Source organism: Salmo salar, chromosome 11 (genome assembly GCF_965601325.2).
Source record: "Salmo salar chromosome 11, fSalSal1, whole genome shotgun sequence".
Taxonomy (NCBI): Eukaryota; Metazoa; Chordata; class Actinopteri; order Salmoniformes; family Salmonidae; genus Salmo; species Salmo salar.
In genome coordinates, this window is record NC_138301.1 from 122,338,250 (window position 1) to 122,361,028 (window position 22,779).

Here is a 22,779-nt window from a genome sequence, read left to right on the forward strand (position 1 = left end):
GTCTCCGGACGGTGGTGATTGACTCCGCTGTCCTGGCGTCGTGAGGAAGCTTGTTCCACCATTGGGGTGCCAGAGCAGCGAATAGTTTTGACTGGGCTGAGCGGGAACTGTGCTTCCTCAGAGGTAGGGAGGCGAGCAGGCCAGAGGTGGATGAACGCAGTGCCCTTGTTTGGGTGTAGGGCCTGATCAGAGCCTGAAGGTACGGAGGTGCCGTTCCCCTCACAGCTCCGTAGGCAAGCACCATGGTCTTGTAGCGGATGCGAGCTTCAACAGGGAGCCAGTGGAGAGAGCGGAGGAGCGGGGTGACGTGAGAGAACTTGGGAAGGTTGAACACCAGACGGGCTGCGGCGTTCTGGATGAGTTGTAGGGGTTTAATGGCACAGGCAGGGAGCCCAGCCAACAGCGAGTTGCAGTAATCCAGACGGGAGATGACAAGTGCCTGGATTAGGACCTGCGCCGCTTCCTGTGTGAGGCAGGGTCGTACTCTGCGAATGTTGTAGAGCATGAACCTACAGGATCGGGTCACTGCCTTGATGTTAGTAGAGAACGACAAGGTGTTGTCCAGGGTCACGCCAAGGTTCTGAGCACTCTGGGAGGAGGACACAATGGCGTTGTCAACCGTGATGGCGAGATCATGGAACGGGCAGTCCTTCCCCGGGAGGAAGAGCAGCTCCGTCTTGCCGAGGTTCAGCTTGAGGTGGTGAGCCGTCATCCACACTGATATGTCTGCCAGACATGCAGAGATGCGATTCGCCACCTGGTTATCAGAAGGGGGAAAGGAGAAGATTAATTGTGTGTCGTCTGCATAGCAATGATAGGAGAGACCATGTGAGGATATGACAGAGCCAAGTGACTTGGTGTATAGCGAGAATAGGAGAGGGCCTAGAACAGAGCCCTGGGGGACACCAGTGGTGAGAGCACGTGGTGCGGAGACAGATTCTCGCCACGCCACCTGGTAGGAGCGACCTGTCAGGTAGGACGCAATCCAAGCGTGGGCCGCGCCGGAGATGCCCAACTCGGAGAGGGTGGAGAGGAGGATCTGATGGTTCACCGTATCAAAGGCAGCAGATAGGTCTAGGAGGATGAGAGCAGAGGAGAGTTAGCTTTAGCAGTGCGGAGAGCCTCCGTGACACAGAGAAGAGCAGTCTCAGTTGAATGACCAGTCTTGAAACCTGACTGATTTGGATCAAGAAGGTCATTCTGAGAGAGATAGCAGGAGAGCTGGCCAAGGACGGCACGTTCAAGAGTTTTAGAGAGAAATGAAAGAAGGGATACTGGTCTGTAGTTGTTGACTTCGGAGGGATCGAGTGTAGGTTTTTTCAGAAGGGGTGCAACTCTCGCTCTCTTGAAGACGGAAGGGACGTAGCCAGCGGTCAAGGATGAGTTGATGAGCGAGGTGAGGTAAGGGAGAAGGTCTCCGGAAATGGTCTGGAGAAGAGAGGAGGGGATAGGGTCAAGCGGGCAGGTTGTTGGGCGACCGTCCGTCACAAGACGCGAGATTTCATCTGGAGAGAGAGGGGAGAAAGAGGTCAAAGCACAGGGTAGGGCAGTGTGAGCAGGACCAGCGGTGTCGTTTGACTTAGTAAACGAGGATCGGATGTCGTCAACCTTCTTTTCAAAATGGTTGACGAAGTCATCCGCGGGGAGGGGGAGGAGGATTCAGGAGGGAGGAGAAGGTGGCAAAGAGCTTCCTAGGGTTAGAGGCAGATGCTTGGAATTTAGAGTGGTAGAAAGTGGCTTTAGCAGCAGAGACAGAAGAGGAAAATGTAGAGAGGAGGGAGTGAAAGGACGCCAGGTCCGCAGGGAGGCGAGTTTTCCGTCATTTCCGCTCGGCTGCCCGGAGCCCTGTTCTGTGAGCTCGCAATGAGTCGTCGAGCCACGGAGCAGGAGGGGAGGACCGAGCCGGCCTGGAGGATAGGGGACATAGAGAATCAAAGGATGTAGAAAGGGAGGAGAGGAGGGTTGAGGAGGCAGAATCAGGGGATAGGTTGGAGAAGGTTTGAGAAGAGGGAAGAGATGATAGGATGGAAGAGGAGACAGTAGCGGGAGAGAGAGAGCGAAGGTTGGGACGGCGCAATACCATCCGAGTAGGGGCAGAGTGAGAAGTGTTGGATGAGAGCGAGAGGGAAAAGGATACAAGGTAGTGGTCGGAGACTTGGAGGGGAGTTGCAATGAGATTAGTGGACGAACAGCATCTAGTAAAGATGAGGTCAAGCGTATTGCCTGCCTTGTGAGTAGGGGGGAAGGTGAGAGGGTGAGGTCAAAAGAGGAGAGGAGTGGAAAGGAGGAGGCAGAGAGGAATGAGTCAAAGGTAGACGTGGGGAGGTTAAAGTCACCCAGAACTGTGAGAGGTGAGCCATCCTCAGGAAAGGAACTTATCAAGACGTCAAGCTCATTGATGAACTCTCCAAGGGAACCTGGAGGGCGATAAATGATAAGGATGTTAAGCTTGAAAGGGCTGGTAACTGTGACAGCATGGAATTCAAATGAGGAGATAGACAGATGGGTCAGGGGAGAAAGAGAGAATGTCCACTTGGGAGAGATGAGGATTCCAGTGCCACCACCCCGCTGGCCAGATGCTCTCGGGGTATGCGAGAACACGTGGGCAGACGAGGAGAGAGCAGTAGGAGTAGCAGTGTTATCTGTGGTAATCCATGTTTCCGTCAGTGCCAAGAAGTCGAGGTGCTGGAGGGTAGCACAGGCTGAGATGAACTCTGCCTTGTTGGCCGCAGACCGGCAGTTCCAGAGGCTGCCGGAGACCTGGAACTCCACGTGGGTCGTGCGCGCTGGGACCACCAGGTTAGAGTGGCAGCGGCCACGCGGTGTGAAGCGTTTGTGTGGCCTGTGCAGAGGGGAGAGAACAGGGATAGACAGACACATAGTTGACAGGCTACAGAAGAGGCTACGCTAATGCAAAGGAGATTGGAATGACAAGTGGACTACACTTCTCGAATGTTCAGAAAGTTAAGCTTATGTTGCAAAAATTTTATTGACTAAAATGACGAAGATGATACAGTACTGCTGGCTGGTGAAGTATGCTAGCTAGCAGTGGCTGCGTTGTTGACTTTGTTTGAACGTGTAGCTGGCTAGGTAACCTCGATAGTTTCAGTACTACACCTTATCATGATACAAAAGCAACTATGTAGCTAGCTAACATAACACTAATCAAGTCGTTCCTTTTAATGTATTTAGTTTCTACAATTCTGCTCGTCGGTAATAGTTGGCTAGGTTTGGAAAAATGGCGTCGCGGGAGACGAAAATAGCTGGCTAGCTAACCTCGATAATTACTCTAAACTACACCATTATCAAACTATGACAAAGACAACTAACACTGCACTAGTCAAATCGTTCCGTTGTAATGTATTAGTTTTTATAGTGCTGCTAGTCAGTAAAGGTTGGCTAGCTAGCAGTGGGTTTGATGATGACTAGGTGTGTTGACTAAGTCTGGAGTCTGGACAACGGCGTCGCGTCGCGGCTGGCTAGCTAACCTTGATAATTACTCTAAACTACACAATTATCTTAGATACAAAGACAGCAAAGACAGCTATGTAGCTAGCTAGCACTATACTAATCAAGTCGTTCCGTTGTAATGTAATAGTTTCTACAGTGCTGCTAGTCGGTAGAAGTTGGCTAGTTGGCTAGCTAGCAGTGTTGACTAAGTTAGGAGGACGAAAACAGCTGGCTGGCTAGCTAACCTCGATAATTACTCTAAACTACACAATTATCTTTGATACAAAGGCGGCTATGTAGCTAGCTAAGAATAAATTGCTCAGATCAAACAAATCAAACCGTTGTAATGTAATGAAATGTAATATTACCTGTGGAGCGAAGCGAAGTGCGACTACCCGCTCCAAACCCGGAGCGGGTTTGGAGCGGGTAGCACGGTGATAGTAGTGGTAGTAGTAGTATTATATAGCACGGTAGTAGTAGTATTATATAGCACGGTAGTAGTTGTATTATATAGCATGTTAGTAGTAGTATTATTATATAGCATGTTAGTAGTATTATATAGCACGTTAGTAGTAGTATTATATAGCACGTTAGTAGTAGTATTATATAGCATGTTAGCAGTAGTATTATATAGCATGTTAGCAGTAGTATTATATAGCATGTTAGCAGTAGTATTATATAGCATGTTAGTAGTATTATTATATAGCACGTTAGTAGTATTATTATATAGCACGTTAGTAGTATTATTATATAGCACGTTAGTAGTATTATTATATAGCATGTTAGTAGTAGTATTATATAGCATGTTAGTAGTAGTATTATATAGCATGTTAGCAGTAGTATTATATAGCATGTTAGCAGTAGTATTATATAGCATGTTAGCAGTAGTATTATATAGCATGTTAGCAGTAGTATTATATAGCATGTTAGTAGTAGTATTATATAGCATGTTAGTAGTAGTATTATATAGCATGTTAGTAGTAGTATTATATAGCATGTTAGTAGTAGTATTATATAGCATGTTAGTAGTAGTATTATATAGCATGTTAGTAGTAGTATTATATAGCACTCTAGCGGTAGTATTATATAGCATGGTAGCGGTAGTATTATATAGCGCGGTAGTATTATATAGCGCGGTAGTATTATATAGCGCGGTAGTATTATATAGCGCGGTAGCGGTAGTATTTTATTTATTTTTATTTCACCTTTATTTAACCAGGTAGGCAAGTTGAGAACAAGTTCTCATTTACAATTGCGACCTGGCCAAGATAAAGCGAAGCAGTTCGACAACTTTCAAAAACACAGAGTTACACATGGAGTAAAACAACATACAATCAATGATGCAGTAGAAAAAAATAAGACTATACACTGTGAGATAAGGGAGGTAAAGGCAAAGAAGGCCATGGTGGCAAAGTAAATAAAGTATAGCAAGTAAAACACTGGAATGGTAGATTTTTAGTTTGAAGAAAGTGCAAAGTAGAAATAGAAATAATGGGGTGCAAAGGAGCAAAATAAACAAAATAAATAAATACAGTAGGGAAGATGTAGTTGTTTGCGCGCTAGCGGTAGTATTATATAGCGCGGTAGTATTTTATAGCGCGGTAGTATTTTATAGCGCGGTAGTATTATATAGCGCGGTAGTATTATATAGCGCGCTAGTATTATATAGCGCGCTAGTATTATATAGCGCGCTAGTATTATATAGCGCGCTAGTATTATATAGCGCGCTAGCAGTAGTATTATATAGCGCGGTAGTATTATATAGCGCGGTAGTAGTATATAGCGCGGTAGTATTATATAGCGCGGTAGTATTATATAGTGCGGTAGTATTATATAGCGCAGTAGTATTATAGTAGTAGTATTATATAGCACTCTAGCGGTAGTATTATATAGCGCGGTAGTATTCTATAGTGCGGTAGTATTATATAGCGCTGTAGTATTATATAGCGCGGTAGCGGTAGTATTATATAGTGCGGTAGTATTATATAGCGTGGTAGTATTATATAGCGCGGCAGCATTATATAGCCCGTTAGCAGTAGTGTTATATAGCGCAGTAGTATTATATAGCACGGTAGTATTATATAGCGCAGTAGTATTATATAGCGCGGTAGTATTATATAGCGTTGTAGTATTATATAGCGCGGTAGTATTATATAGCGCAATAGTATTATATAGCGCAGTATTATTATATAGCGCAGTAGTATTATAGTAGTAGTATTATATAGCACTCTAGCGGTAGTATTCTATAGCGCGGTAGTATTATATAGCGCAGTAGTATTATATAGCGCAGTATTATTATATAGCGCAGTAGTATTATATAGCACGCTAGCAGTAGTAGTATATAGCGCGGTAGTATTATAGGAGGCATGAGGACTGCAGATGTGGCCAGGGCAATAAATTGCAATGTCCGTACTGTGAGACGCCTAAGACAGCACTACAGGGAGACAGGACGGACAGCCGATCGTCCTCGCAGCTGATCGTCCTCGCACGGTCCCGTGTGGCTCAGTAGGTAGACTCCAGCCACCTTAGTCATAGACTGTTCTCTCTGCTACCGCATGGCAAGCGGTACCGGAGCACCAAGTCTAGGACCAAGAGGCTTCTAAACAGCTTCTACCCCCCAAGTCATAAGACTCCTGAACATCTAATCAAATGGCTACCCAGACTATTTGCATTGCCCCCCCCCCCCCCCCCCCCTCTCTTCTACGCTGCTGCTACTCTGTTATTATCTATGCATAGTCACTTTAATAACTCTACCTACATGTACATATTACCTCAATTTTATTATATATATGTGATGTTAGACTAATCTTAAGTACTGTAAACACAGATAAAGGATGTTTTTATATATCTCTCTCGGTCTCTGAATTTATTGGCATGGGAAACATATGTCAACGTCGCTAAAGGAAGTTTATTTGTATTTATTTTACCAGGTAAGTTGACTGAGAACACATTCTCATTTACAGCAACGACCTGGGGAATAGTTACAGCGGGGAGGAGGAGGGGGGGTATGTGAAGTAGATAATAAACAATAGAAATTTCCAGTAAATATTACACTCACAGACGTTCCAAAAATAATCTAAGTTTCAAGTGTCATATGTTGTAATGATGTACAAAAGGGGAAATAAATAAACATAAATATGGGTTGTATTTACAATGGTGTTTGTTCTTCACTGGTTGACCTTTTCTTGTGGCAACAGGTCACACATCTTGCTGCTGTGATGTCACACTGTGGTATTTCACCCAGTAGATATGGGAGTTTATCAAAATTGGGTTTTACAAATTACAAATTCTTTGTGGATCTGTGTAATCTGAGGGAAATATGTGTCTCTAATATGGTCATCCATAGGGTAGGAGGTTAGGAAGTGCAGCTCAGTTTCTACCTCGTTTTGTGGGCAGTGTGCACATAGCCTGTCTTCTCTTGAGAGCCATGTCTGCCTACGGCGGCCTTTCTCAATAGCAAGGCTATGCTCACTGAGTCTGTACACAGTCAAAGATTTCCTTAAATTTGGGTCAGTCACAGTGGTCAGGTATTCTGCCACCGTGTACTCTCTGTTTAGGGACAAATAGCATATCTCTCCCCCTCTCTCTCTCTCTCTCTCTCTCTCTCTCTCTCTAGTTGGGAAGTATTGAGGTTCCTGCTGTCTAATCTCAGATGGTGGATGGAAGAGTATCGCTTCGATGGCTTCAGGTTCGACGGCGTCTCATCCATGCTCTACCACCACCACGGCATCGGTGAGATGTGTGTGTTAGTGCGTGCATGTGTCTTTCTCCCCATCATATCACTGTTCAAACCAGACAGGCTTTTGAGTTATGCAACTCTCAGTAGACACTCACACAGTTATGTACCTCTCAATATAAAGAGATGAAAAGATAGAGTAGGCGTGAGAAGGAGATACTGCAGTTGGTGAGTAATGTTTGAGACCTTGGCGTTCCAAGTGAATAGAAGTGAGAATCTGTCTTTCTGAACTAAACTGATCTCTCTCTCTCTCTCTCTCTCTCTCTCTCTCTCTCTCTCTCGCTCTGTCTCTCTCTGTCCTGTCCTCTGTCTCTCTCTGTCCTCTGTCTCTCTCTGTCTCTCTCTGTCCTCTGTCCTCTCTCTGTCTCTGTTCTCTCTCTGTTGTCTCTGTTCTGTCTCTCTCTCTCTGTCTCTGTTGTCTCTGCCTCTGTCCTCTGTATCTCTGTCTCCTCTCTCTTTCTGTTCTCTCTCTGTTCTCTCTCTCTCTGTTCTCTCTTTGTCCTCTGTATCTCTGTCCTCTCTCGTTCGTTCTTCCTCTCGCTCTCTCTGTCCTCTCCACAGCCATGTCTTTCTCTGGTGGTTACAGTGAGTACTTTGGAATGCAGGTTGATGAGGACTCGATCATACATCTGATGCTCTCCAACCACATCCTACACGCACTCTACCCTGACTGCATTACCATCGCAGAGGTAATGTCACACACCTAATCTAGGACCTATCAGTTCAGGAAAATCAAGAGATCATTCTGGCGTCTTCTCATCTCATTGTCTCAGATGTAAAACTCATCCTTCACATACTCCACCCAACTTGTGGTTCCACTCTAGTTTGCCATATGGGACAGATGGTTGGTCTAATCTGTGTTATAAGACATCATCTAATCACACTTTCAGACTAGACTCAGAAAAGGTCTAGAGAATCAGAGATAATACACTTCCATCTAGAGAATCAGAGATAATACACTTCCATCTATAGAGAATCAGAGATAATACACTTCCATCTATAGAGAATCAGAGATAATACACTTCCATCTATAGAGAATCAGAGATAATACACGTCCGTCTAGAGATAATACACGTCCGTCTAGAGATGATACACTAACGTCTAGAGATGATACACTTCCGTCTAGAGATGATACACTTCCGTCTAGAGAATCAGAGATAATACACTTCCATCTATAGAGAATCAGAGATAATACACTTCCGTCTAGAGAATCAGAGATTATACACTCCCGCCTAGAGATGATACACTTCCGTCTAGAGATGATACACTTCCGCCTAGAGAATCAGAGATGATACACTTCCGCCCAGAGGTGATACACTCCCGCCCAGAGGTGATACACTCCCGCCCAGAGGTGATACACTCCCGCCCAGAGGTGATACACTCCCGCCCAGAGGTGATACACTCCCGCCCAGAGGTGATACACTCCCGCCCAGAGGTGATACACTCCCGCCCAGAGGTGATACACTCCCGCCCAGAGGTGATACACTCCCGCCCAGAGGTGATACACTCCCGCCCAGAGGTGATACACTCCCGCCTAGAGGTGATACACTTCCGCCCAGAGAATCAGAGATGATACACTTCTGCCCAGAGGTGATACACTTCCGCCCAGAGGTGATACACTTCCGCCCAGAGGTGATACACTTCCGCCCAGAGGTGATACACTTCCGCCCAGAGGTGATACACTTCCGCCCAGAGGTGATACACTTCCGTCTAGAGAATCAGAGATGATACACTTCTGCCCAGAGGTGATACACTTCCGCCCAGAGGTGATACACTTCCGCCCAGAGGTGATACACTTCCGCCCAGAGGTGATACACTTCCGCCCAGAGGTGATACACTTCCGTCTAGAGAATCAGAGATGATACACTCCCGCCCAGAGGTGATACACTCCCGCCCAGAGGTGATACACTCCCGCCCAGAGGTGATACACTCCCGCCCAGAGGTGATACACTCCCGCCCAGAGGTGATACACTCCCGCCCAGAGGTGATACACTCCCGCCCAGAGGTGATACACTCCCATACACTCCCGCCCAGAGGTGATACACTCCCGCCCAGAGGTGATACACTCCCGCCCAGAGGTGATACACTCCCGCCCAGAGGTGATACACTCCCGCCCAGAGAATCAGAGATGATACACTCCCGCCCAGAGGTGATACACTCCCGTCCAGAGGTGATACACTCCCGTCCAGAGGTGATACACTCCCGTCCAGAGGTGATACACTCCCGCCCAGAGGTGATACACTCCCGCCCAGAGGTGATACACTCCCGCCCAGAGGTGATACACTCCCGCCCAGAGGTGATACACTCCCGCCCAGAGGTGATACACTCCCGCCCAGAGGTGATACACTCCCGCCCAGAGGTGATACACTCCCGCCCAGAGGTGATACACTTCCGCCCAGAGGTGATACACTTCCGCCCAGATCAGTGGTCACCAACCAAGGAATTTCTAGTCGATCGATTTTTGTTTGTATTGGTCTTGCGCTGTTGACGGCTGGTGCCCCCCATTCAGCTGTAGTGCTGCCCTGCGTGCCTGGAAGGCCAAGTGTTCCCATTTTCAACCATTTCATGTGTCTGACGGTACAAACCCTTGTCGGCGGGCCCGGAGGGCAGATCAAGTGCGCTATAGGCCTACCGTTGGCCAGTAGGATGGCTCAGATGAACGCGCTATAGGCCTACCGTTGGCCAGTAGGATGGCTCAGATGAACGCGCTATAGGCCTACCGTTGGCCAGTAGGATGGCTCAGATGAACGCGCTACAGGCCTACCGTTGGCCAGTAGGATGGCTCAGATGAACGCGCTATAGGCCTACCGTTGGCCAGTAGGATGGCTCAGATGAACGCGCTATAGGCCTACCGTTGGCCAGTAGGATGGCTCAGATGAACGTGCTATAGGCCTACCGTTGGCCAGTAGGATGGCTCAGATGAACGTGCTACAGGCCTACCGTTGGCCAGTAGGATGGCTCAGATGAACGCGCTACAGGCCTACCGTTGGCCAGTAGGATGGCTCAGATGAATGTGCTATAGGCCTACCGTTGGCCAGTAGGATGGCTCAGATGAACGTGCTATAGGCCTACCGTTGGCCAGTAGGATGGCTCAGATGAACGTGCTATAGGCCTACCGTTGGCCAGTAGGATGGCTCAGATGAACGTGCTATAGGCCTACCGTTGGCCAGTAGGATGGCTCAGATGAACGTGCTATAGGCCTACCGTTGGCCAGTAGGATGGCTCAGATGAACGTGCTATAGGCCTACCGTTGGCCAGTAGGATGGCTCAGATGAACGTGCTATAGGCCTACCGTTGGCCAGTAGGATGGCTCAGATGAACGTGCTATAGGTCTACCGTTGGCCAGTAGGATGGCTCAGATGAACGTGCTATAGGCCTACCGTTGGCCAGTAGGATGGCTCAGATGAACGCGCTATAGGCCTACCGTTAGCCAGTAGGATGGCTCAGATGAATGTGCTATAGGCCTACCGTTGGCCAGTAGGATGGCTCAGATGAACGCGCTATAGGCCTACCGTTGGCCAGTAGGATGGCTCAGATGAACGTGTCTGCAGTGAAGTAGTGTGCGTTAAAGAAAGCTACGGAGAAGTTGATACTGTGAGATTTCAAAACATCTAAAACCTCTCCTCGGATGAATGAGTAGGAAAGTGTATCGATAGGTTGTCTCTGTCGGTGTCGCTGCCGGTGTCGCTGCCGGTGTCTCTGCCGGTGTCTCTGCCGGTGTCGCTGCCGGTGTCGCTGTCGCTGCCGGTGTCGCTGCCGGTGTCTCTGTCGGTGTCTCTGTCGGTGTCGCTGCCGGTGTCGCTGTCGCTGTCGGTGTCTCTGTCGGTGTCTCTGTCGGTGTCGGTGTCGCTGCCGGTGTCGCTGCCGGTGTCGCTGCCGGTGTCGCTGCCGGTGTCGCTGCCGGTGTCGCTGCCGGTGTCGCTGCCGGTGTCTCTGTCGGTGTCTCTGCCGGTGTCTCTGTCGGTGTCGCTGCCGGTGTCGGTGCCGGTGTCGCTGCCGGTGTCGCTGTCGCTGCCGGTGTCGCTGCCGGTGTCGCTGTCGCTGCCGGTGTCGGTGTCGCTGCCGGTGTCGGTGTTGTTAGCTGCTTGGGTCTTTTTTTAATATCGAGAAATATTTCACATTCTCTGTTCATAGGAGTAACAACAGATCTATTACCACTGTGATCATATAGTCTACCTCATATTGAAATATATGTATATTTAAATGGCCTGAACAACAATGCATTGGCAGGGCAATTCAAGCATAGCCAGTATACAGTGATAATGTATTGATCCTATAGCTCACTGTACAAACCTCATTGATACAGAACTGTTTTTAATTGGTTAATGTTGCATAGGATTATGTTATTTAAGTCATGTTAAAATAACATCTGAGCGGTTGATCTCAGCTTGCATTTTGACTTTGTCTCACCCTCTGTCTCTCTCTCTCTCTCTCTGTCTCTCTCTCTCTCTCTCTGTCTGTGTCTCTCTCTGTCTGTGTCTCTCTCTGTCTGTGTCTCTCTCTGTCTGTGTCTCTCTCTCTCTGTCTGTGTCTCTCTCTCTCTGTCTGTGTCTCTCTCTCTCTGTCTGTGTCTCTCTCTCTCTGTCTGTGTCTCTCTCTCTCTGTCTGTGTCTCTCTCTCTCTGTCTGTGTCTCTCTCTCTCTGTCTGTCTGTCTGTCTGTCTGTCTGTCTGTCTGTCTGTCTGTCTGTCTGTCTGTCTGTCTGTCTGTCTGTCTGTCTGTCTTTGTCTCTCTCTCTGTCTTTGTCTCTCTCTCTCTCTGTCTTTGTCTCTCTCTCTCTCTGTCTTTGTCTCTCTCTCTCTCTGTCTTTGTCTCTCTCTCTCTGTCTGTGTCTCTCTCTCTCTCTGTCTGTGTCTCTCTCTGTCTGTGTCTCTCTCTGTCTGTGTCTCTCTCTGTCTGTGTCTCTCTCTGTCTGTGTCTCTCTCTGTCTGTGTCTCTCTGTCTCTCTCTCTCTGTCTCTCTGTCTCTCTAGGATGTATCAGGAATGCCAGGGTTGTGTAAGTCAGTGAAGAATGGAGGGCTTGGCTTTGACTACAGACTCAACATGGCTGTACCTGACAAGTGGATCCAGGTGTGTGATATTGAGTGATATCTCTAATCAATTCAATCATGAAGCTGAATGACTCTGTCTCTAGCAACCTGTTATCTGGCCCAGAAACACTGGTCTTCATGGCTGGTTTTACTCAGTACTTTGTGTGGATAGTCCCATATAGATGTTCTACAGATGGTCCCATATAGATGTTCTACAGATGGTCCCATATAGATGTTCTACAGATGGTCCCATATAGATGTTCTACAGATGGTCCCATATAGATGTTCTACAGATGGTCCCATATAGATGTTCTACAGATGGTCCCATATAGATGTTCTACAGATGGTCCCATATAGATGTTCTACAGATGGTCCCATATAGATGTTCTACAGATGGTCCCATATAGATGTTCTACAGATGGTCCCATATAGATGTTCTACAGATGGTCACATATAGATGTTCTACAGATGGTCCCATATAGATGTTCTACAGATGGTCCTATATAGATGTTCTACAGATGGTCCCATATAGATGTTCTACAGATGGTCCCATATAGATGTTCTACAGATGGTCCCATATAGATGTTCTACAGATGGTCCCATATAGATGTTCTACAGATGGTCCCATATAGATGTTCTACAGATGGTCCCATATAGATGTTCTACAGATGGTCCCATATAGATGTTCTACAGATGGTCCCATATAGATGGTCCCATATAGATGTTCTACAGATGGTCCCATATAGATGTTCTACAGATGGTCCCATATAGATGTTCTACAGATGGTCCCATATAGATGTTCTACAGATGGTCTCATACAGATGGTCTACAGATTGTCCCATATATATGCTCTACAGATGGTCCCATATATATGCTCTACAGATGGTCCCATATAGATGTTCTACAGATGGTCCCATATAGATGTTCTACAGATGGTCCCATATAGATGGTCTACAGATGGTTCCATATAGATGTTCTACAGATGGTCCCATATAGATGTTCTACAGATGGTCCCATATAGATGTTCTACAGATGGTTCCATATAGATGTTCTACAGATGGTTCCATATGGATGTTCTACAGATGGTTCCATATTGATGTTCTACAGATGGTCATACTAACAACTATCTGTTGATAAGCAACTGCTTGCTAAGGTTACAGTAAGGATTATGTTTAGGGTTATGGTTATGGTTAGGGTTAGGGTAAAGGTTATGGTTAGTGTTAGGGTAAAGGTTATGGTTAGGGTTAGGGTAAGGAGGTTAGGGTTAGGGTAAAGGTTATGGTTAGGGTAAAGGTTATGGTTAGGGTTAGGGTAAAGGTTATGGTTAGGGTTAGGGTAAAGGTTAGGTGGGTTAGGGTTAGGTGGGTTAGGGGGTTAGGGTAGGGAAGGTTAATGTTAGGGTTAGGGTAAAGGTTATGGTTAGGGTTAATGTTATGGTTAGGGTTAGGGTAAAGGTTATGGTTAGGGTAAAGGTTAGTGGATAGTTATTTGAAATGTTGTTGACAGTTATTAAACGTTTACTGACGATCTACAAACAATACATTTATTTTATACCCCTTTTTCTCAACAATTACGATCTTGTCTCATCGCTGCAACTCCACTACGGGCTCAGGAGAGGCGAAGGTCGAGCCATGCGTCCTCCGAAAGATGACCCGCCAAACCGCGCTCATTAACACCCACCCACTTAACCCCGGGAAGTCGGCCGCACCAATGTGTCGGAGGAAACACCGTTCAAATGACCACCGAAGTCAGCCTGCAGGCGTCCGGCCCACCACAAGGAGTCGCTAGAGCGCGATGAGCCAAGTGAAGCCTCCTCCCCGGTCAAACCCTCCCCTAACCCAATTGTGCGCCGCTCTGAGACTCCCGATCACGGCCGGTTGTGATACAGTCTGTAATAATGCCTCTAGCACTGCGATGCTGCACCACTCGGGAGGCCCTAGAAACCATCTACTATCCCAATAAATGGTTGTCCTCCACTCTATCCAGTGTCTGAAGTCACTAATGAAGTGTGTATTAATTCTACTGACTGAAGAACACATGGTCTCTCCTCTCGACAACCTGTCTCTCCTCTCGACAACCTGTCTCTCCTCTCGACAACCTGTCTCTCCTCTCGACAACCTGTCTCTCCTCTCGACAACCTGTCTCTCCTCTCGACAACCTGTCTCTCCTCTCGACATCATGTCTCTCCTCTCGACATCATGTCTCTCCTCTCGACAACCTGTCTCTCCTCTCGACAACCTGTCTCTCCTCTCGACAACCTGTCTCTCCTCTCGACAACCTGTCCTCTCCTCTCGACATCATGTCTCTCCTCTCGACATCATGTCTCTCCTCTCGACATCATGTCTCTCCTCTCGACATCATGTCTCTCCTCTCGACAACCTGTCTCTCCTCTCGACATCATGTCTCTCCTCTCGACAACCTGTCTCTCCTCTCGACATCATGTCTCTCCTCTCGACAACCTGTCTCTCCTCTCGACAACCTGTCTCTCCTCTCGACAACCTGTCTCTCCTCTCGCTTTCTCCTCTCGACAACCTGTCTCTCCTCTCGACAACCTGTCTCTCCTTTCGCTCTCTCCTCTCGACAACCTGTCTCTCCTCTCGACAACCTGTCTCTCCTCTCGACAACCTGTCTCTCCTCTCGACATCATGTCTCTCCTCTCGACAACATGTCTCTCCTCTCGACAACATGTCTCTCCTCTCGACAACCTGTCTCTCCTCACGACAACCTGTCTCTCCTCTCGACAACCTGTCTCTCCTCTCGCTCTCTCTTCTCGACAACCTGTCTCTCCTCTCGACAACCTGTCTCTCCTCTCACTCTCTCTTCTCGACCAACCGGTCTCTCCTCTCGACAACCTGTCTCTCCTCTCGCTTTCTCCTCTCGACAACCTGTCTCTCCTCTCGACAACCTGTCTCTCCTCACGACAACCTGTCTCTCCTCTCGCTCTCTCTTCTCGACAACCTGTCTCTCCTCTCAACAACCTGTCTCTCCTCTCACTCTCTCTTCTCGACAACCTGTCTCTCCTCTCGACAACCTGTCTCTCCTCTCGCTCTCTTCTCGACAACCTGTCTCTCCTCTCGACAACCTGTCTCTCCTCTCGGTCTCTCCTCTCGACAACCTGTCTCTCCTCTCGACAACCTGTCTCTCCTCTCGCTCTCTCCTTTCGACAACCTGTCTCTCCTCTCGCTCTCTCCTCTCGACAACCTGTCTCTCCTCTCGACAACCTGTCTCTCCTCTCGCTCTCTCCTCTCGACAACCTGTCTCTCCTCTCGACAACCTGTCTCTCCTCTCGACAACCTGTCTCTCCTCTCGACAACATGTCTCTCCTCTCGACAACCGGTCTCTCCTCTCGCTCTCTCCTCTCGACAACCTGTCTCTCCTCTCGACAACCTGTCTCTCCTCTCGCTCTCTCCTCTCGACAACCTGTCTCTCCTCTCGACAACCTGTCTCTCCTCTCGCTCTCTCCTCTCGACAACATGTCTCTCCTCTCGACAACCTGTCTCTCCTCTCGACAACCTGTCTCTCCTCTCGACAACCTGTCTCTCCTCTCGCTTTCTCCTCTCAACAACCTGTCTCTCCTCTCGACAACCTGTCTCTCCTCTCGACAACCTGTCTCTCCTCTCGACAACATGTCTCTCCTCTCGACAACCTGTCTCTCCTCTCGACAACCTGTCTCTCCTCTTGCTCTCTCCTCTCGACAACCTGTCTCTCCTCTTGCTCTCTCCTCTCAACAACCTGTCTCTCCTCTCGACAACCTGTCTCTCCTCTCGCTCTCTCCTCTCGCTCTCTCCTCTCAACAACCTGTCTCTCCTCTCGACAACCTGTCTCTCCTCTCGCTCTCTCCTCTCGCTCTCTCCTCTCAACAACCTGTCTCTCCTCTCGACAACCTGTCTCTCCTCTCGCTCTCTCCTCTCGCTCTCTCCTCTCAACAACCTGTCTCTCCTCTCGACAACCGGTCTCTCCTCTCGCTCTCTCCTCTCGCTCTCTCCTCTCAACAACCTGTCTCTCCTCTCGCTCTCTCTCCTCTCGCTCTCTCCTCTCAACAACCTGTCTCTCCTCTCGCTCTCTCCTCTTGCTCTCTCCTCTCAACAACATGTCTCTCCTCTCAACAACCTGTCTCTCCTCTCGACAACCTGTCTCTCCTCTTGCTCTCTCCTCTCGACAACCTGTCTCTCCTCTCGCTCTCTCCTCTCGCTCTCTCCTCTCAACAACCTGTCTCTCCTCTCAACAACCTCTCTCCTATTATCCCTACCTGTCTCTCTCTCCTATTATCCCTACCTGTCTCTCTCTCTCTCTCTCTCTCTCTCTCTCTCTCTCTCTCTCTCTCTCTCTCCTATTATCCCTACCTGTCTCTCTCTCTCCTATTATCCCTACCTGTCTCTCTCTCTCCTATTATCCCTACCTCTCTCTCTCTCTCCTATTATCCCTACCTCTCTCTCTCTCTCCTATTATCCCTACCTGTCTCTCTCTCTCCTATTATCCCTACCGGTCTCTCTCTCTCTCTCTCTCTTCTATTATCCCTACCTGTCTCTCTCTCTCTCCCTCTTCTATTATCCCTACCTGTCTCTCTCTCCTTTATTTTAGTAAGGACATCCCATTGAGACCAAGGCCCTCTTTTTCAAGGGAGTCCTGCATGAACACAATTTATAAAATATACAACATACAACACTCCAGGCAATTTCTCTCTCCTCCCTATCTTGTTCTCTTCCCCCTCTCTCTCTCCTCCCTATCTTGTTCTCTTCCCCCTTTCTCTCTTCCCTCCCCCTTTTCCCATCTCTTCCCCCTCTCTCTCTTCCCCCTCTCTCTCTCTTCCCTCCCCCTCTCTCTCTCTTCCCCCTCTCTCTCTCTTCCCTCCCCCCTTTTCCCATCCCTTCCCCTCTCTCTCTCTTCCCCCTCTCTCTCTCTTCCTCCCCCTCTCTCTCTCCCCCCTCTCTCTTCCCCCTCTCTCTCTCTCCCCCCTTTTCCCATCCCTCTCTCTTTCTTCCCTCCCCCCTTTTCCCATCCCTTCCCCCTTTCTCTCTTCCCTCCCCCTTTTCTCTCTCTTCCCCCCCTCTCTCTCTTCCCCCCCTCTCTCTCTTCCCCCTCTCTCTCTTCCCCCTCTCTCTCTTCCCCTCTCTCTTCTCTCCCCCCTCTCTCTCTCCCCCCTCTCTCTCTCTTCCCTCCCCCCTTTTCCCATCCCTTCCTTCTCTTTCTTCCCTCCCCCCTTTCCCATCCCTTCCCCCTCTCTCTCTCTTTCTTCCCTCCCCCTTTCCCATCCCTTCCCTCTCTCTCTCTCCTCCCCCTCTCTCTCTCTCCTCCCCTCTCTCTCTCTCCTCCCCTCTCTCTCTCCTCCCCCTCTACTCTCTCCTCCCCCTCTCTCTCCTCCCCCTCTACTCTCCAGAGAACGTTAGAGCTATAACGGTAAACTATAAATCTACTCGTTAGGAGCTATTTATGTTTTATTTGGTTTTTCACAGGTTTCAATAAAATATTGAGCTGGAAGATGGTTTTAGCTGTAAGGAAACACATAAAAATGTAACACTGGCTGTAAGGAAACACACACAGATTTAACACTGGCTGTATGGAAACGCACAAAGATTTAACACTGGCTGTATGGAAACGCACAAAGATTTAACACTGGCTGTAAGGAAACACAAAGATTTTACACTGGCTGTAAGGAAACACACACAGATTTAACACTGGCTGTAAGGAAACACACACAGATTTAACACTGGCTGTAAGGAAACACAAAGATTTTACACTGGCTGTAAGGAAACACACACAGATTTAACACTGGCTGTAAGGAAACACACACAGATTTAACACTGGCTGTTAGGAAACACACACAGATTTAACACTGGCTGTTAGGAAACACACAAAGATTTAACACTGGCTGTAAGGAAACACACACAGATTTAACACTGGCTGTATGGAAACGCACAAAGATTTAACACTGGCTGTTAGGAAACACACACAGATTTAACACTGGCTGTAAGGAAACACACACAGATTTAACACTGGCTGTTAGGAAACACACACAGATTTAACACTGGCTGTTAGGAAACACACAAAGATTTAACACTGGCTGTTAGGAAACCCATATATAAAGATGTAACACTTACAGCCAGCCTGGAAACAGTTGCTTTCTGAGTTGCAGTGTCAGAACAAGGTTATTCAAATCAGAGCCTGAATGTCCAAAGTAAAGCTAACTTTATGTCCTACTTGATAATGAATTGCACCCACCTGGTGTCCCCGGTCTAAATCTGTCCCCGATTTAGAGTGGAAGAATGAAAATCAGTAGTGGAACTGACTACAACTACTTCAGTTTAACTGACTACTACTACTGTTACTACTACTACTATTACTACTACTACTGCTATTACTATTACTATTACTACTATTACTACTACTACTATTGTTACTATTGCTACTATTACTATTACTGCTGCTGCTACTATTACTGCTGCTTTACATTTTAGTCATTTAGCAGACGCTCTTATCCAGAGCGACTTACAGTAGTGAATGCATACATTTCAAATTATTATTTTTTTTCCTGTGCTGGCCCCCCGTGGGAATCGAACCCACAACACTGGCGTTGCAAACACCATGCTCTACCAACTGAGCTACAGAGAAGGCCAATAGAGAGGGAAGCTGGTGTTGATAGCTCCTCCTTTAGTGGCCTAGTGTGGGTTGGGGTATTACTGATCTAATCACACACACTAGGGGATTACCTCAAGCAAGGAAGAGCGGGAGGAAGGAAGTTTCCTTTTTTTCCCTTACACCCCCCCCCCCCCCCCTTCATCTCCCTCCCTCCTTGTCTGGCATTATGCTGCCTTCTACTGTTTGGAAATGGAACTACAGACACACACACATATGCATTCAGTACCAGTCAAAAGCTTTAGAACACCGACTAATTCAAGTGTTTTTTTGTTGTTGTTTTTTTACTGTTTTCTACATTGTAGAATAATAGTGAAGACATCGAAACTCTGAAATAACACATATGGAATCATGTAGTATCCAAAAAATTGTTAAACAAATCAAAATATATTTTAGATTTTTCAAAGTAGCCACCCTTTGCCTTGATGACAGCTTTGCACACTCTTGGCATTCTCTCAACCAGCATCCTATGAAATTCCCACATATGCTGAGCACTTGTCGGCTGCTTTTCCTTCACTCTGCGGAACTCATCCCAAACCATCTCAATTGGGTTGAGGTCGGGTGATTGTGGAGGACAGGTCATCTGATGCAGCACTCCATCACTCTCCTTCTTGTTCAAATAGCCCTTACACAGCCTGGAGGTGTGTTGGGTCATTTTCCTGTTGAATAACAAATTATAGTCCCACTAAGCTCAAACCAGATGGGATGGCATATTACTGCAGAATGCTGTGGTAGCCATGCTGGTTAAGTGTGCCTTGACTTCTAAATAAATCACACCTCCTCCTCCATGCTTCATGGTGGGAACCACACATGCGGAGATCATCTGTTCACCTAATCTGCGTTTCACAAAAACATGGCGGTTGGAACCAAAAATCTTACATTTGGACTCCTCAGACCAAAGGACAGATTTCCACCTAATGTCCATTGCTCGTGTTTCTTGGCCCAAGCAAGTCTCTTCTTATTATTGGTGTCCTTTAGTAGTGGTTACTCTGCAGTAATTTGACCATGAAGGTCTGATTCACACAGTCTCCTCTGAACAGTTGATGTTGAGATGTGTCTGTTACTTGAACTCTGTGAAGCATTTATTTGTGCTGCGATCTGAGGTGCAGTTAACGAACTTATCCTCTGCAGCAGAGGTAACTCTGGGCCATTTTTTCCTGTGGCGTTCCTCATGAGAGCCAGTTTCATCACAGCGTTTGATGGTTTTTGCGACTGCACTTGAAGAAACTTTCAAAGTTCTTGAAATGTTCATGAATGAATGACCTTTAGGTCTTAAAGTATTGATGGACTGTCATTTCTCTTTGCTTATTTGAGCTGTTCTTGCCATAATATGGACTTGGTCTTTTACCAAATAGGGTTATCTTCTGTATACCACCCCTACCTTGTCACAACACAACTGATTGGCTCAAACACATTAAGAAGGAAATAAATTCCACAAACTAACTTTTAACAAGGGCCACCTGTGACTTGAAATGCATTCCAGGTGACTACCTCATGAAGCTGGTTGAGAGAATGCCAAGTGTGTGCAAAGCTGTCATCAAGGCAAAGGGTGGCTACTTTGAAGAATCTCAAATATAAAATATATTTTGATTTGTTTAACACTTTTTTTGGTTACTTCATGATTCCATAATGTGTTATTTCAGAGTTTTGATGTCTTCACTATTATTCTACAATGTAAAAAATAACTAAATAACCCTTGAATGACAACAGTCCATTTTGGGCTCCCGAGTGGCGCAGCGGTCTAAGATGCATCTCAATACTAGAGGCTCCTGGTTCGTATCCAGGCTGTATCACATCCGGCCGTGATCGGGAGTCCCATAGGGCGGGGCACAATCGGCCCAGCGTCGTCTGTTGTTCGTCCGTCATTGTAAATAAGAATTTGTTTTTAACTGACTTTCTTTTTAAAGAATGAGAAGGTGTGTCCAAACTTTTGACTGGTCAGAAATAGTATGGTGTGTCATACTATTTCTGTCCACACAGCATCAGATACATGGGCTACGTATATTAAGACAGAGGGGCGCTGTTTCGCTCACTCGGATGCTTTCTCCGGTGAGAGCGTTTCAGCCATGCTAATTGAAGGAAAGTTGGCAGGTGCACAATGCACTGTTCGGATGCTGGAATTATTTTGTGCACAAACCTGTGAAGTAAACCTACTTTTTGAATAGGCAGTGCGTCCAATAGGTTTAAAGGAACTTGAAATCAATTTGCCCCCCAAAAAAAGATATATTTACTCCGTTTCTGTACAGAAAATACATCGTAAATCATTTAAAATACTTCACCAGAGAGCATGACTTATCCACAGTGGATCGTTAGCTTTTTTTTTTAAGAAATAGTTGTGGGCTGTTTCTGATGCCTATTGGTAAAGGCCGCGATTAGCGCCGAAGGCAACGGGCCTAGTTGATGATTTTGGCTGTCAGTGTAAAGCATCTTAGATATATTGTGAAGATAATGTGTCTGGAGTATCGTTTTAAAATGCTGAGACATGAGGAGGAAGAGGAGGAGTCAGGATATAGGCATGTCTCTCTTCACGTTGGCCTGTCTCCCACACATTCATTGTGTGAATGTTCTTTTTGAATGTTATATTTTTATCAATTACACAATGTCACAATGCTACATAGGTCTCAATTACCTCGTGCCCCTGCACATTGACTCAGTTTATTGTTTCTATATCTTTCTCTCTGTATTGTTGGGAAGGATCCGTAACTAAGCATTTCACTGTTAGTCTACACCTGTTGTTTACCAAGCATGTGACAAATACAATTTGATTTGACGTAGGAAGTCCCGTGACAAAATGAACTTTCCCCCTTATAGAAATCAAATGCCCATCCAACGGATTAGTTCTGGCACCTTCCCCGCCTCACACGCAAACACACAGAAAAAAAACACCTATTTCCTGGAAAGTTATACAATTATATAAACGCTCTCTCCTCCCCTCTTTAAAACCCTGTCCCCTATCTTTCCTTCCCTCACCCCCTTTGCCCTCCTCTCTCTCTCTCTCTCTCTCTCTCTCTGTCTCTCTCTCCCCATTTCTCTTGCTCTGTCTCTTGCTCTCCATTTCTCTTGCTCTCTCTCCCTCTCCTCCCCCCTCTCGCTCTTCCTCCCTCTAACTCTCCCCCCCTCTCTCTCGCTCTCCATTTCTCTTGCTCTCTCTCTCTCTCTCTCCACTCTTTCTCTCCTCCCCCCTCTCTCGCTCTTCCTCCCTCTAACTCTCTCTCCTCCCCCCTCTCGCTCTTCCTCCCTCTAACTCTCTCCCCCCCTCTCTCTCTCTCTCTCCCCGTTTCTCTTGCTCTGTCTCTCGCTCTCCATTTCTCTTGCTCTCTCTCCCTCTCCTCTCCCCCCTCTCTCGCTCTTCCTCCCTCTAACTCTCTCTCTGTCCTCCCCTCTCTCTCTCTCCTCCCCCCTCTCTCTCTCTCTCTCTGTCTCTGTAGATACTGAAGGAGTTAAAGGATGAGGAATGGGACATGGGGAACATCGTCTACACGCTGACCAATAGGAGGAAGGGTGAAGCATGCATCTGCTATGCTGAGAGCCACGACCAGGTACTATTGGCCAGGGATGTAGTCAATAGGGCTGAGAGCCACGACCAGGTACTATTGGCCAGGATGTAGTCAATAGGGCTGAGAGCCACGACCAGGTACTATTGGCCGGGGATGTAGTCAATAGGGCTGAGAGCCACGACCAGGTACTATTGGCCAGGGATGTAGTCAATAGGGCTGAGAGCCACGACCAGGTACTATTGGCCGGGATGTAGTCAATAGGGCTGAGAGCCACGACCAGGTACTATTGGCCGGGGATGTAGTCAATAGGGCTGAGAGCCACGACCAGGTACTATTGGCCGGGGATGTAGTCAATAGGGCTGAGAGCCACGACCAGGTACTATTGGCCGGGGATGTAGTCAATAGGGCTGAGAGCCACGACCAGGTACTATTG

The 22,779-nt window shown here is 47.3% G+C and overlaps 1 protein-coding gene across 1 annotated transcript in view; it reads left to right on the top strand.

Moving 5' to 3' along the window:
- The window catches only part of gbe1a (glucan (1,4-alpha-), branching enzyme 1a), a 148,024-nt gene that overhangs the window by 83,835 nt on the left and 41,410 nt on the right, over nt 1-22,779 (top strand). The window contains exons 8-11 of the mRNA XM_014129886.3: nt 7,067-7,182; nt 7,748-7,875; nt 12,158-12,256; nt 22,278-22,388. Of these exons, the coding sequence (XP_013985361.3) occupies nt 7,067-7,182; nt 7,748-7,875; nt 12,158-12,256; nt 22,278-22,388 (454 nt within the window). The remainder of the gene's footprint in view (nt 1-7,066; nt 7,183-7,747; nt 7,876-12,157; nt 12,257-22,277; nt 22,389-22,779) is intronic.